A 16,112-nucleotide genomic window follows, 5' to 3' on the forward strand; every position below is an offset into this window, starting at 1 on the left:
ATCACGGATACACCTCAGAAGCATTGTGCTGAGTGAAAGAGGCCAGGTACAAAAAGTAGTACACTGTATGATTCCATTTATATAATATTCTTGAAATAATATTTTAGAGATGGCAAGCAGATTAATAGCTTCCAGAGATTAAGGGATTAGAAAGAGAGAGGGAATGGGGTGGCTATAAAGAAGGTAACATGAGGGAGCTCTATGGTAATGGAACAATTAATGTGTTTTGATTCTTAGTGGTTGCATAAAGCTACACGTGACAAAATAGCATAGCAGTGCTTACATACTCGCACACGTACGCATGCACACATGCACGTGTGCACGCACACATGAATGCATGTAAAACTGGAAATATCTATTAAGCTCTGTGGATTGTACCAATATCAGCTTTCTGGTTTTGACAGTGTGCTACAGTTATGCAGGATGTCATTGGGGGACATTGGTGAAGGGTACACAGAACCACCCTGTACATTTCTTTGTAACTTCCTGTCAATCTTTACTTCAAAACAGAAAGGTTTAAAGTAAAGCCTGCTACCCTTCCCAGTTTTGTGCCTGATCTTCCACCACACCCCCAAATCAAGTCACCGTTGTTTTGTCTCATCGTCATCATCCTTCCAAAGATTTTTTAAAATGCATGTGCAAGTGTGTTTTCAGTAGAAGCGTATTTTCTTTTCTAGACAATGGTTTCACGTTATACCTACTGTTCTGTGCCTTGCTTTTCTTTTCACTTAGTAGAGATCATTCCCTATCAGTCATGGTTTACTTTTGCAGATTCAGAGATTACACTGATATTTCTGCCATATGCTTTAACCAGTTTTCAGTTAACAGACTTATGGGTTGCTTCAGTTCTTTGCTTCTAGAAACAATGCTCTGGTGAAAGACCTTACACATTTGCTAGTTTGCAGGTATGTGAGTATATCGCTAAGATAAATTTCCAGAAGTTGAATTTCTGGATTAGAATTTATCTGCACTTGTAATTTTCAGAGACACTGCTAGACTGCCCTGCATATGATTTGTACCATTTTACACACTTCCCAGCAGTGTATGTCCTCACATTATCCCGAGCAGCTACTTCGAAATTTTAGGACTTTTGACAATATGTTAGGTTAGAAATAGCATCTCATTCCTCTTAAAGATTGGATATCTTTTCATAGTTTGAAAAGTGATTTGTATTTTTCTGTAAACTGTGTTCATGTTTTTTGGCCATTTTCCTAGTAGGTTGTTCGCCTTTATAGGAGTTGGTTGACTTGCAGGAGTAGTTCATGTAATAGTAGTTCAGTGCTTTTTTCCCGTTTATCATTTGCCTTTTAACTTTTCTTATTGTTTTTTTGGGGGGAGCATGTTGAAGCTTTTTATTTTTCTGTAGTCCAGCTTAATCTTTTGTGGCTTCTAGATTTTGTGCCAGTTAGAAAAGGCTTCCCCACACCCAGGTTATACATTTCGTGGTATTTTAATGCTTTCTGGTACAGCCTTATTGAAATCTGGAGTCACCTCCCCACAGTGGTGCTGCTGGGCGTAGCCTTAGGCTGTAGACTTTATTTCTGGCACTGGATCTGATTTCATGGGTCTCCTCAGCCTTGTTGAAAATCTGGGTCACTGCTAGAACCAGATCAAGTTCATCTCACATCCTCCATAAAGTGGTGCTTTACAGGGAAAGGAAGTAAGGGGAGGACATTGGATCATCTTCTGGCTCTTATCCCATCTCTCAGGAACCTTTATTCCAAGAGATAAACTCTAGTAGAAGTGGTTTTTGTCCCCTGTGTGCTCTGGGACTTCGTGGTTGGGTGACAGAACCCCTTTGCCAGTCTCCAGGGAAGGGAAACCAAACTTCAAGGGCCATTTCCTTCCATTGATCATTTGTGCAAATCCTAGTTAGGTTGCTTCTCCGCAGGGACAGGCTGCCTGAATCTCTGGAATCTAAAACTGTCCTTCGTCACAATGAGGGGGACTTGGGAGTCTTGTCCACTTTCAGCAGCATAGCTCTGTGGATTTTCTCAGGATGAAGTGCTAATTAGTGGTGTGTCTCTGCAAAGACTTGCATTTTTCGCAATGGGTGTGGAAAGCATTTGCTTAGCGTATCTTTCGCCCCTTTAGGAATAGCCAAACCAGAAGAAGGACGGCCTGCTGGGAGCGTGACCGGAAATGACATCACCGCCCCTCCAAACAAGGAGCTCCCACCAAGCCCAGAGAAGAAAACAAAGGTAGGAGCCAGAATGGTGGGTTGTCTTCTACTGCTGTAATTTTTTTAAACTATCTTCTATTATTGCTTGAGTCATGCAAATGAAATTCCTTTTTTCTGAGCTGTTATGAGTGCTTCCTCAAGTTTGGACATGCTTAGAAAATATTTCATATTTCCATTTTACCATGGTGGCCTAACTCAGACCTTTAAATCTCTGCTTTTGACCCTGTTATCTTGAATGTGTATTCTGTAGATGTTGTTTCTTCTTCACTTCACAACAATAATAAAGGGAATTACAGAATTATTCAGAAATCCATTCTGAAGTCTCTGTTCATGACAAAGGAGCATAGGTTTTCAAGGTGGATTGTAGCTCCAGACACTTATTGGTACTTATTGCAAAGTGTAGATGCCACATTTTAGTGTGGTCTTAAAACAGGATGTTGATATTGCCTTATGGAGGTACAGAGAATAAATAGCTTAATCACCTGCTGGTGACTTGCTTCGCAGAATTGTTGCAGCCTTCAAAAGTTAGTTAATTGTTTAAAGTTATTACTGAATTTAAATCTTCAGGTGCCAAACTGCTGGAATTTGTGACACTGTCATTAAGAAACAGTTCCCAGTTTTCTTTATCTGCATCCTGGTGTCTTTCCACTATTTACTGAGCTCAGAAGAAAGGAATGCTAATTTTCAGTTGCATCTATCCTCATTGCTTATAATTTTACTTTGAATTGTGCAATTTATACTTTTTTTTTTAATTTGTTTTTATTCTTGTCTGTGTGTTTGATGTTGGCCTTTAAAAAAAACAACAAATCAACTTAAAGCCTTTGGCCACCACTCAACCTGCAAAGACTTCAACATCGAAAGCCAAAACACAGCCCACTTCTCTCCCTAAGCAGCCAGCTCCCACCACCTTTGGTGGGTCGAATAAAAAACCCATGAGCCTTGCTTCAGGCTCAGTACCAGCTGCCCCACCCAAACGCCCTGCTGCTGCCACTGCCAGGCCTTCCACCTTACCTTCAAAAGACACGAAGCCCAAGGTAAGTAGTCATCTGAGCACTGGGCCAGGGAAAAGTTTTCCCCTCCGAGCATCAGATAGTCAGGCTCTGTTGCTTCCATACATGGGAGCAGGCTGGTGGACTAGGGGAAAGGAGAGGGAAAGGTTTGGGAAGGGTAACTCAAGCCAGTTTGGGCGCTCATGATGCAGCCATGACATTTGAAGGCCTTTTTTACTTTGTGCCATTCTCTGCCCTGTTTGGAGGCAATATTGCCTCTGCTTTGGTTCCTCATTTGTCCCAGCTCCTCCTTACTCTTCGTCTATTTTAATACTTGTTAACCAGTTTCCCCTACTCCACATGCCAATCATATACTTAATTTTGGTATAATTCTGACATCAAATTCCCAAATTCAGTTCTTTGTCTTTCCTCTTAATCATCCCACAGAAGTAAATTTCCTCCGTTAGTTGATCAGTGATTTGCTCTTCCAGCTTATCTCAGCAGCTTCCAGCATCACATGATAACTTACTTTGGTTTTGGCATTAGGCTGCCTCTCACTGGGCTCCTTCTGAAGTTTTTCAGTTTTCCAGGTCACCCACACATTATTGCTTAGAAACTGGTCAGTTCAGAACAGCATTAGCTTCACAGGATTGTTCTAGGAGGAGAGAGTGGGTGGAATCTCTGGCTGCATTTTCTGACATCTTGTTTTCTTTGAAAAGGGCCATTAGGTCAGCCTGATGTTACTCTTTAAATTCGTGATGGGGAATAGTCACCATGTTAAAATGTCAGTGTTTTAATTTAATCTTGTAAAGACAGCTGGTGGAACCTAGGAATTGTAGGCGAGGTTGAAACCCTGGCCAATCCTAGTATATAGACTAGGAATAATAAAATCTCGTAAAGCTTTCTGATCCTCATCTACCCAGTTGACCGCTTTTCTTAATCTTTAGAAAACAATTTATTTGAATAAGAGGGTAGAGGGAAGGTAGCTAGAGCTTCTCCCTGACACTTTCTTAGCAGCAAATCCTGGGGGAGACAGAGGAGGGCAGGGGAAGGAGGGGGTTGCTGTCTAGTGGAATTCACTCTATAATAATAACAAAAATGAAGCATACTGTACTGGTTTCTTTATAGGCATTAACTCTTAATTCTCTCTCTCAACAACCCATGAAGTGGATGTTAGTATCCTCATTTCATAGCTCAGTTATATTAAATAACCTTCCTGTAGTCCAGCGCTAGTAAGTGGCCGAGTCCATATTTGAACCTGGGTCTAACTCCAGTGCTGGTGCTCAGGGCCTCTATCAGCACTCTTGATTCCTGGCTTTTTGCCGTGCAGCTCTTAGATGGCATTTTGAGACTGCTGACCTGAAGAGGGCATGTGCCTTATATTGATTTCTGTTGTTTATCTTTTAGATAAGAAACAGATGGAAACATTTTTAGAGATGGATAAAAACTAAAGCCTAATGAAATTCTTTTTCCTTGTTTGATAGAAAGATTTACAGCAGCAAACAAAGGGGAAAAAACTATTCAGAAAAAATAAGTAGATCTGTGATTCTGGCAGAGGAGAAAATATAACTTGAGAAACAGGAGAGTGACTCCAGCTACGAGAGCAGGCTGGTTCTGCAGCTCGCTGAGGCCAAAAGCCTGATGTCTAAAGAACATCACATCCTTTAGAGATTTCTATCCCAAGCAACGTTTTTCTAACTTATTTTATTATTACGCTTACTAGCAAAATATAAGAGCCCGCTTGATTATTCTGACTCATAGTATTGAAACTTTGGAGACCCCAGAGAGCATCTGGTTTAGTCCTTATATTTCCTTCCTTCCTTCCTTCCTTCCTTCCTTCCTTCCTTCCTTCCTTCCTTCCTTCCTTCCTCCCGCCCTCCCTCTCTCCCTCCCTCCCATCCTCCCTTTCTCCCTCCCTCCCTTACTTATCGAACCTGTGTACCCTGCATGTTACATGTTAGAGCAAACAGAGCAGGAATCCCTCTGCACAGAGTCCCATGACATATTTGAGACAGAGCTGGTAGCTGGGCCACTTCCCCTGATTCCAACCTTAGGATTCTTGACATCATGCTTGGGCCCTTCATTGTAGGAATGGCCATTACCTGCATTTGCAGGGTTCGATTTTATTTAAATGGATGCCAGCCCTTAATTTCTGAGAACCTCCTTAGCTGATTTTCCATTTAAGCAATATCCTGCTTGTCTCCACCAACATACTACCCTCTGTGTGGCTGTTTCTCTTGGAGTATAAGAGCTGGATCCACTTTGTCTGTGGTTTGGCTTACTCTCTTGAGTATCATGGTATATTTGCTTGTCATAACAGTATGTTCATTGCCAATTCCTGTAGAAACCAGGCTGTGTTGACTCCTTCCCTTCCATGGTAGTGATGACATGCCCAGCTCCCATGGAAGAGGAGCTACACTTGAGAGGCTTTTCCCTTTTGCTTTCGGTCAGAGCTGTGGCACTGGCCTCCTCTTTCCCTCTGTTGGTCAGGCCTGCACCCCCACTGCCCCTTCTCATTGTCCCGATGCTCTCACAGAACCCTCATCCTGCAGTCTCCAACATCACAGATTATCAAAGCTGGTCCATAGCGATCCTTCCTTTCAACCTCCTTTGTCCAGGTGAGGAAATAAAGCCAAGAGAGGCCCAGTGATTTGCCCAAGATCACACTGTGATTTGGGGGCCTGCCTGGGGGTGGAGCTTAGGCTTCTGACCTGACTGATTTGGCCAGCGCAGCCTGCACCTGCAGCCCCATCCTGTTCAGAACTCCCCGGGTGCATCTGAGCCCAAAGAATGGCTGGATTTGACTGAACATTTTAAATTTTTTGTTTCGTTTATATATTTATTCAATCTCTGGTCAAATATTAATACATTAAATACGTAAGTATTTAATGCAGGGAATCCTGAGGCAGACAGTTTGTGGTGTGGTATATTGTCAAAGCTGTTCATTCTCACTGGTTCAGGTTGGATTGAGGTGGTTTGACTCCCTGTTTCCTGAGCCCCGAGCACACGGCGCCCTACGTGGCCATTTCTCACGTTGTGTGTGGGACTGTGATCGTACAGCCGTATATATTTCCTACCAGTGGCTGCCAGACCCACGGTACCCCTGTTTTCTGGTGTAAGCTTACACGAACCATCTTTTGGCATGACTTCCGTGGCCTTTGCTGACCTGCAGCTCTTATTTCCACTTTCCTATTAGCAGCCTGTTGCAGAGGCAAAGATTCCTGAGAAGCGGGCCTCGCCATCCAAGCCAGCCTCGCCATCCAAGGCAGTCTCTGCCCCGGCCGTTAAGCCTGGCTCCAAGAGCACCCAGACTGTCCCAAAAGCCACAGCACCTGCCACTCTTGCCTCAGCTGGGCCAAGCAGTAGGAGCCCCTCTACACCCTTGCCCAAGAGACCCACTGGTGAGTACTGCGCTTCCCTCCCATGGGAACCAGTGGGGAGGCGAGCTCAGCCTTGGCTTTGCAGCAGTCTTTAATGGGATCCATTGAAAAGTGGTAGCCTCGATCTCCATAGGAGGTTAGTAGGTACATGTATCCAGAAAAGTCCTGAGTGAAGGAGATTCCCATGAATTCCCAGGTAGAATTTACTGTTACTTTCTTAGTAACTCCACAGCACCCAGCTCAGTGTGTTCATAGGCTTTCACGATAAGAAATAGGCCATTCAAAGAAAGGCCATGTGGAAGGCATTGTCAAGACTAGAAAAGAGTAAGACACAGTGCCCGGCCTTAGATGCTCCATCAGGCCGTGGTCTTTACTTGGCTGTCTAATTTACTAGTTTGTTCCCAGAGACTAGCACAGCCCCTGGCTCCAACGATTTCGTAACTGTCAGATGGATGCACGAATCTCAGTTTTGACTGAGCCATTCAGTAGGTCATGTTGTTAAACGTGATGTTAAAAAGCATGTGTCTGTGCAGCAGTCAAGACTGAGGGGAAGCCTGCAGACATCAAGAAGGTGGCTGCGAAGTCTGCACCAGGTAAGACCCCATCCGCTGCTCTGTGGAACCCAGATTTCAACCCACCTCTTCCATGGCTTTAAGGCTCCCTTTGCTCTCTCCCCTGAGCACTTGTTATCTCTCACTCCTGCCTTTGCAGCTGACTTGAGTCGCCCAAAGAGCACCTCCACTAGTTCCGTGAAGAAAAGCACTGCTGTCCCTGGGGTGGCACCCCCAGCAGGGGTGGCTCCCAGCCGAGTCAAGCCCACAGCCACGCCTCCCCGGCCCCCTGGGACTCCTACCGTGGACAAGAAGCCCACGTCAGCCAAGCCCAGCTCCTCTGCCCCGAGGCTGGGCCGCGTGGCTACCAATGCTTCCGCCCCTGATCTGAAGAATGTTCGTTCTAAGGTTGGCTCCACGGAAAACATCAAGCATCAGCCTGGAGGAGGCCGGGTGAGTCCAGGGAGCTTGGGGTCCTCGGCATGCTGGCCCCTGCTTCTTCCCCTGCCACATCTAAGCACTGTTCCCAGGCATGTCCTCGCATCAGCCCAAGGGGCCCACCATGCACGGGGCAGTCAGGACATTGGATTCAGTGTCAGGGAATTTCATCCTGGGCTCTGCCTCCCAGCGGCAAGAAGCTGTGGTCTGAGCTCTGAGCTTTCTCTTCTCTCCTGTTCTGCATTTTGGGGTTAAAGCTTACATTTTTGTTTGGAGGCAAAAGGGTTCTGCTTTTACAGAACAACCAGAGGAGGCCTTGCACAGATGAGAGATGCTGGACGGGAACCTGGTTTGTTCTGTTTCTTACCCCTGCACTGCAGACGGCAGGATAGGCAGAAGAGGGACCACCTCTTTGTTCCCTAAGCTGTGTCTTGGGTGGAGAGTCTGTCCGAACGAGAACTAGTGTCCTCTTGTGGCCAGGGTGACTTGCTGCGAGCCCCTGGCTTTCCTAAACAAAGGACCGTGATAAGAGTGTCGTGATGGAGAAGCATGGCTGGCCACAGCGCTTTACTTTAAGGACTTTCTGGGTGCATCCACCCCAGAATTATTCATTAACTATTAACAACCACCGGGATTTTATGCATGAAAATGTGGTGGCCAGAGTCCAAGTTGAAAGTCCCCGGAGCAGCAGTTCTCATCTCCTGCATCATTCTCTAGCACTTAAACCACCACCACAGGCACCCCCCCACACTCAGGGTAGGATACTTAAATTGCTTCAGTCCAGAGCTGCTAAAAAATTGAAGAGCATCCAAAATGAGGCAGAATCTTGATACTGTTGGAAGACACTGATGGAGAACTGGGATAAGGGCCTAAGAGTTGGTTTTGCCAAGAGATTATCGCTCTGGCATACCCAGCCAGCCGTCTGGGGCTGTGGTGCTTGTGGTTTGTCCATGCTTCACCCCCGCCCCCCACCCCTGGCCTGTGCTCTTCTTACACTTTCATGGTGCGAAAGTTGCAGGAGATCTTGGTGGAGAGTTGAGTAACTCAGTCTAGTGATGAAAATTTTTTCTCTTCCAACATACCTGAGGGTGTGACACTTCCCATCGTCCATAGTGGTGCCCTGTGACCATGGCAGCTTGCTTGTGGGGCATAATCACAACATGGGGCCGGGAGGTGGGGGTGGGCACTGTGATTTGAAAACCCCAGTACACGTTCAGAAGAGAATCGCTCATTTAGCCCTCCTTCCTGTCTCCTTCTCCGTGAGTGGTGTCTTGATCTCTTCCTCATGTCTCAAAACTGGTCTGCAGCCCCTCTCTGTCCAGCTTGGTCTGCCCTGGCAAATCGATGTTTTTTTTTCTAGGAGCAAGGGTGACCTGCTTCTGCATGGTGGCCTGGCCTGAATTCGAGTCCCCTTCAGCCTTCTTCCTTTCTTAGCATCTGGGCTCTTATCCTCTTGGTTTGAAATTTGCCCTCCCTTTATCTCCATCCAGGCCAAAGTAGAGAAAAAAACAGAGGCAGCTGCTCCAGCTCGAAAGCCTGAACCTAATGCAGTCACTAAAGCAGCCGGCCCAATTGGCAGTGCACAGAAACCGCCTGCTGGGAAAGTGAGTTTTATTTAGACTTTTACCTCTTGAAGGTAAAAGACCGTCAACTGTTTCTTCCAGCCTGAGTCACTTTCCCTTCTATTGCACTTTTTCCCTGTCCTTCACTGGTTTCTACTTCTCCCCATGTTCCCTCCTCTGTGTTTCATGACTCAGGCATCAGAAAATTTCCTCTGTTAACCTTGAAAGTTAACAGTGCTAGAAGCCCATTAGTTCTTTAGGGAATATTTATTCAGCTGGATAAAATGGATCCAAACACTGTCAGTCACTTCCTTCACTCTGATCTTGATCTGAAACCCACCCATTATGCACACGAACACACACAGAGCACCCAGCTTCTTCCTCAGTAAGACATGGCATTGGTAACCTTCCAGCACCAGGAACCCCGGAGCCCCTGTGCTTCAAGTTCAACTGAAGGCCCCTCTCAACACTGCTGGATGTGGAGATGGCCTCAGTTGTCCTGCTTCCCCAAGAATCTCTGTACTGAAAGTTAGGATGCTCGTTCCCAATGGAAACCCATTCAGCATAGAGATTGCAGCATCACCTGGACACAGAGGTGAGCAAAAGTGCTAGGTTCTTTCACCTTGTCTCCACACCCTGGAGCCAGGCCCCTCCTCCTGCCCTGGGAACCTTATCTGTGGCATGTAGGTAGCCAGAGGCTCCCAGAGAAGCCTGAGCTCCAGCCCTTAGGGAGCAGGACAGGAGGGCTCAGCCCAAAGACTTCATACGGTTGGCAGGTGGGGAAGGCTGCGCCGTGCCTCTGGGAGCTTCTAGAGGTCCTGTAGGTCTCTGGTTCAGACCCGCTTCATTGGGAAAGTGCTTTGCTCACCAGTTATTCATCATTGATGTTGTAAAGAAGGCAAGAAGCAATTGGAGTTTCTCAGGGTAGATTTCTCTACTCTGTGGAGAACTCTTCAGTTTAGGGACACTGCCTCATTTTGAAGGGTTCTAAGGAGTGGAGGGAAGGAAGCTGGCAAGTGTTCCTTTCTTGAGAAGGCTCAAAAAGAATTCTTTGTCCCAGACCTTGGAGCCTGGGCCTTTTGTGTCGCTCTGTTTCAGGGGGAGCTGTTTACATACAGCACAGTGTGCAGGTTCCCCCCAGATTGTGCCTCACTGCAGCCCTGCCCAGAGCCTGGCCTCTTTGCATGTGAAACAGGGCACAAGATTGGACATCTGGAAGGGGTTTCACCCTCCAGTCAAAAAGAAGACTAGATCTAAACCTCAATTGCACTGCGCTTTCTCGATCCCTGAGACAGAAGGGTTCTGCGTGGAAGTGTGGCTGTGGCTTGCGCCTCCTGGTGCCCAGGGTTCTGTGTAGCAGGTCCAGCGGCCCCTGGTCCCTTCCCATCAGCATGAGATCTGGGCCTTGAGCCAGCTGCCCTGGGCTTCCCCACGCAGCCTTTGCCTCCCAGTGCAGGTCTGGCTGCAGCAATTCCAGGCCCCAGATTTAAGGGAAGGGCCATCCTTGGGTGAGGATGGGTCAGGATGAGCAGGACCCTTGTGGAGGGGAGCCTCCAGGAGAGAGCAGGCACGGGTGCCTGGACCCTGTGAACCGCAGCCTACCCCCCCCAGGAGCCGTGAAGACGACCACGTAGCGTTCTGGCACATCTTCTGTCCTTGTGTTGTGTGTTCACGTTTTCACTTCCTTTCCTGCTCCTTCCAGTTCCTCGCCCTGTGCTTTTCCACAGCTGTTCTGCTGAAGGTGGGGTTTGAACAGCTCTCCCGCTCTCCTGCTGCTCACTGTGGCCACGTGCGGACTTCCTGCCTGCCCCGTGTCAGTTCTAACCAGCCCTCTCCCTTTGTGTTGTTTTTTCTGTTCTCTAACACTCCAGGTCCAGATAGTCTCCAAAAAAGTGAGCTACAGCCATATTCAGTCCAAGTGTGGTTCCAAGGACAATATTAAGCATGTCCCTGGAGGTGGTAATGTAAGTATGCGCTTGGGGCCGCTAGCGTCTAAAGCAGAGCCTGCCGTGGGGCACCCTGGGGAGAGGGCCGCCCCCATGCTGGTGCGCGAGCAGTCAGGGGAGACCCCGGTGCTCAAATGTGTTCAGACTGAGTGTTTCTGGTGAGCCCGTAAACGACGGCTGGGTGTTACCCACTTGGCATCTTTTCACCCTTGTGGGTGGCAGGCCTTAGGGGTTCCTCCTGCTGTCAGAGACCCGGTCTGAGAGACGCGGTCAGCAGTCCGCTCCTAGGGATGCAGCGGTCCTGAGCTGGAGACGGATGTCCGGACTTCTCCAGAGCCCATCCTGTTGTAGAGCCAGGGAGTTCGTGACCACGTCTGTGTCCCTCCTGCTCTTCCTTCTCTTCTCTCCTTGCCTCCTTCTCCCTCTTTTCTTTCTACTGTCCTTCCCTCGCTGTTTCCCTCTTCCAACCCCTTCTTCCTCCTATTTCGTTTTCTTTTTAGTCTCCTTCCTTCTCCCATCCAGACATCCTGTTTATCATGCTGCTCCTCTGTGCCATCCTTAGGATCTGTGTTGGGGACACAGGTGACTGGAGCTCATAGGGAGGTCCTGGTGTAGGGAGAGACCGGGCAGATCACCACTGTCACCTAGCATGTGGAGAACACACTGCGTTTCCCACGTCCCTGTGACAGAGCCCAGGCTTGCGGGCCTCTGCAGCCTCTGCCCTCACCACTCTCCCACCCCCAGAGGGAGGGAGCTGCCCTGTGCTGGTCTCCCTGGGGTTCATTCAGTTCCTTCTCCTCTCTGTCTTGGCCCGGATTAAGTCCTGCTTTGCTTTCCCTCTTCGTTTTTAGTCTCTGTGCCACTGCCCCTTTGGTGGCCATGCCGTCCGGCCCGTGGCTTGCGAAGGGCCCCACTCTGCAGTTCTGCTGTGGGGCTGCAAATACAGAGCACCTCTGTCTCCCCCTGCATGACTGCCCTCCTGCATGTCCCTCCTGGCCATCTCCCCACCGCTGGCTGGCCTGGGCAGAAACTGCATCCTTGACATGCAGGTGGGCAGTGCTTGGCTAACTTGGAAGTTGGCCAGATATTAGCCATCCCCGTGTGAGAAGGCGGAGGCGGGTGAAGCTCTTAAAGGCAGTGTCTGGTTAAGGTGATCAAGATCAAGCTGGTGAAGAGCCCAGGTAGGCACTGGCCCTCGCCTTTCCTCTCAGGCTTTTGGCCAAGATACAAACAGAAGGTGAACAGGGATTCTGAGGGAATTGGGTTGCTTGTGTGTGTGTGACACAGAAATGCGTTTATATGTGTTGTGTAGTGTGCGTCAACGCTCTGGAAACAGTGCTTGTTCATCACCCACTATGGTCTTCCCACGCTGCCTGCATGACTTCAGCAGAGATTTTTTCGGCGAGGGAATGTACTTTTTTACAGCGTTTTCATTTCAGGAGGCTTCCTTAAACAGCAGAGCATTAGGAAAATGCCTGTGACAGTGTTTCCAGGTGGGAAGATGAGGGTAAACAGCCTGGACTAAGGCGCTGTCGTGCCTTCCATCAGCCTCTCCGTAAAGCCACCACGGATATACCTGCGTGTAAGAAGGGTGGCTGCCAGCCGTACGCAGGCCCCCCTTCCCTTCAGAGGGAAATTCTGGGGTTACTGCAGGGATTAGTGGCTTGGAGCAGGATTCCGGTCAGTGCTCCGCACAGGCCCCCCGGTACACACAAACGTGCGCCTGGTTGAGAACCAAGAGGCCATCAGGCAAGAACATGGCAGCTACTTCTGTGGCTGATCCTGGTTTAAATTTTGCAGCAGTTCCAGTTCCATTTCACCCTCGCAAGGAGGGGTGTGTATGTTAACGGGTTCTGAGACTTGTTGGCAGTGTCACTTCAGTAACGGTATTGACACCTGCAGTGACCCTCAGGCCAGGGGCAGATAGCATGAGCACACGGCTGGAGCGAGGTGCGGGGATGCCGGGTTGGTCGTGAATGCGCTGGTGCTGGCTGCCAGGTGTCACTGGGGGCAACCTTGGGGCCAGCATGAGAAACACGCATTCTAGGCCAGCACAGCAGTGTGTGGCTCCCTAGAGCCGAAGCTGCCAGTGGAGGTCGGGGTGGGCGGGGGAGATCTTTTGGAAGCAGATTGTGGCTCCTCTATGTACCAGCCTAGGGAGGCAGAGCCTCGTCTCAGAGGCTTTGTTAAGTTAGTGAGATGCAATTAAGCTTTTTAAAACTTTTAATTATAGAAGGTTTCCAACATATACGAAAGTAGAAAAAAATGGTACAGTGAACTGGATGTACTTTTTTACCCAGCTTCATTTATTATCTGTGTGGCCAGTCTTATCTATATATGCCTACTCCAGTTATTTTGAAGCCAGTTCTAGTTATATCTTTTATCTGCAAATATTCCAATATATAAAAGATAAGAACTCTCATATACATATGGATATAATATAAAACACGATACATAACATGTTAAACGGGTTTGCTTAGTCAGGATATAAGTAAGGTCTATAAGTTGTGATTGGTTGATTTGCCTCTTACAGTCTGAGATTTCTCTTACTCTGCAAGTTCCCTGTTCATTTTTTCTTTTCTCATGGTAACATTTTTCATAACTAAATTGAGTGGTTTGTCCTAGAATTTGGATTCTGCTGAGGATATCCCCATGGTTTCACTTAACCATATTCATTAGTCTTACAGTTTTCTTTACGTTGATTCAGGCTTGATTTTCCCCCCACATTTTTGCAAGACATTCATAGGCAGTGGTGGTGTTTCTGTCAGGAGATACAGAATGTCTTGCTCTTCTCATCATCTCTCTCCTCGTGGTGCTGGCGGCTGTTGATGCCTAAAACCATGAGTTCAGTGAAGGTGCACTGTGGCGAGACTCTGATTCTCCTGTTGCTTCTTCATTTGTTGGCTGGAATACATCTGTAAAGCGAAACTTCTCCTCGTGAACTATTCTTTCGTGGAGGACAAGGCTTCGTGTGTGGAACTCTGTTTGGGCTCCACCCCCTGGCGAGAGCCAGGCCGTGGCAAGTGCCCTCTGCTGACTCCTCACAGGGCATCTCGGGTGCGGCGCAAGGTGAACCTGCTGCCGCTGCTGAGGACACGTGGTGGCTTGCTGGAGAAGCTGCCGGATCTGTCGGGGGGAGAAGTATACTTCCCCATGCTCCTGTTCAGGGAGACCTGCAGCTTTGCTGGAAAGATGAGCTGAAGTAGAGGCTTCTGTTTTGATGATAGTAGGTACTCTGTAAATGATGATAGAGCACGTGAAGCGATAGTGTCGCGCTGATGCTGATGTCCCTTCAAGAGATGTTGTGAAGAAGAGATGGAGTGAGGTTAGAGCCAGGGAAGGCTCTGAGAAGGCGGCTTCTGAGCTGGGCATTGGAAACTATAAAGAGAGCGTGGGTTTGGACCTGACAATACACCCTCTCTCTGAGGCAGTCATTTTTTTGTGTGTTTTTCTCCTCAGGTGCAGATTCAGAACAAGAAGGTGGACATCTCTAAGGTCTCTTCCAAGTGTGGGTCCAAGGCTAACATTAAGCACAAGCCTGGTGAGTGGTGCCTGCCTTGTCCTGGGTTTCACCCCCATGCCTCTGTCTTTCCATAGAGATTCCTGGAGCCACCCACACCCAGGGCATAGTGGTAGAAACAAGGTTGTCCTCAGTCCCTATCAGGGAGGTGCGATTCTGGGTGCTAACCTTTTAGTTGGAGGAAGAACAGTTTGTAAGAGCTGCCATTTGCATGGGCAGCGTCTTGAGGACCTCTTGTGTGCATGGCACTGTTGATCTAGGCTTAGGGGAGACGTGCGCTATGGGCTGAGAACCCTTCTTGGCCTCCCAGACGAGCATTCAGGAGCTGGTGCTGAAGGAGCTCTAGAGAGTGGTGGCCGGGCCTTGCCTGTCAGATTCAGGAGCAAAGGATATTCCCAAGCAGTGAAGCATCAACCACCAGCTCTGGCAGGAGATAGGGAGACATTCAGTAATGCCGCCTTGGCCTGCAGACATGGATCTTGCCAGCACAGCAGTGCAGACTTGCCTTCCAGCAGCACAGGTGGCCTGGTGCCCCTGCAGAGGCCTCTGAGCAGCTGGCATGTTGTCTGAGCAGGGCCTGCATTCTTGCCTCAGATGTGCCCTAAGAGCCTCGTGTGCCCTGGTCCCTGGGTCTGCAGCAGATTTGGGGCAGGGCCACATCTGCAGCAGCAGAGGCACACTGGCTGACAGGTCTGGTGTCTCAGAGGTAAGTTACCACGGGCCAGTTAAGGTGGAAGCAAAGAAAATTCCCTTCCCTTTCAGCAAAAAGTTTTAGAAGATGTTCCAGTTAAAAGGATCAAAACACTTTGGCCCTTAACTAACCTTCATTTTTCCTTCTGTCTGGAAAATCCACTCTTGTGAGATACCTCCTTCTCTAGTCACATCGAGTGACTGGAGGTCCAGTTTTTGCAGGGCCCAGAAGTCTAATGGGTAGGACACCTGGAGAATTTGGCAGGAAGCTAGATATTGAGATTGGTCATGCAAGCCGAGAGGAGATGGAAGAATGAAGGAAGGCTCAAGGGAAAGCCAAGCTGAGGGGCTGGGTGGCCAGTGACAGTGCTCTGGCCCTTGATCCTGTGGCCACACTCTGGCTGAGCTGTGAACAGTGCCTGTGTACAGACTGCCTTCCCTCCTGCCTCCTGCCTCCCTTTCTTTTCGTGACAGTGAGATTCAGTTTTACTGCTCACCCAGACCGTACTCTATCCTGTCTGTCAGTCACTGGCTTGATGGTGACTTCAGGCAAGTCACTCCTCTCCTCCAGTATCGGTGCTGGCAGCTGGGAAACCAGGATTCCAGGATCCTGACCCTGACCAGCAGGGTGTCTATGAGGCTGAAAGCGGGCTGGGCTCCTGCAGCGCCGTCAGTTAGAGGGAGTCGTCACACCGCGAAGAGACCCCAAAGCAGGCGTGCATCCTGGCTCCTTTAGAGGCTCTCCTGGGGCTGCGAGCAGCAGGCAGTTTCGTGAGGATAACTTTCCTTCTCTCTGGCTGTGTGGTGAGATTGTCTCAGCCTAACTTGGAGGAGAATAGCCCTCTTTTGACAGG

General features: G+C 48.6%; 1 protein-coding gene across 22 annotated transcripts in view; it reads left to right on the forward strand.

Annotated features, from left to right (window-relative positions):
• Positions 1–16,112, forward strand: part of MAP4 (microtubule associated protein 4) — a 170,900-nt gene that overhangs the window by 150,794 nt on the left and 3,994 nt on the right. For 11 of the 22 annotated variants that reach the window (XM_057705681.1, XM_057705696.1, XM_057705680.1 and 8 more), the window contains 8 exons: positions 2,095–2,201; positions 3,001–3,216; positions 6,368–6,572; positions 7,085–7,144; positions 7,263–7,555; positions 9,031–9,144; positions 10,974–11,066; positions 14,508–14,589. In XM_057705681.1, coding sequence (XP_057561664.1) covers positions 2,095–2,201; positions 3,001–3,216; positions 6,368–6,572; positions 7,085–7,144; positions 7,263–7,555; positions 9,031–9,144; positions 10,974–11,066; positions 14,508–14,589 — 1,170 coding nt within the window. The remainder of the gene's footprint in view (positions 1–2,094; positions 2,202–3,000; positions 3,217–6,367; positions 6,573–7,084; positions 7,145–7,262; positions 7,556–9,030; positions 9,145–10,973; positions 11,067–14,507; positions 14,590–16,112) is intronic. The other 11 variants (XM_057705685.1, XM_057705699.1, XM_057705692.1 and 8 more) reach the window with 8 other exon arrangements.

Source organism: Hippopotamus amphibius, chromosome 13 (genome assembly GCF_030028045.1).
Source record: "Hippopotamus amphibius kiboko isolate mHipAmp2 chromosome 13, mHipAmp2.hap2, whole genome shotgun sequence".
NCBI classification, from domain to species: domain Eukaryota; kingdom Metazoa; phylum Chordata; class Mammalia; order Artiodactyla; family Hippopotamidae; genus Hippopotamus; species Hippopotamus amphibius.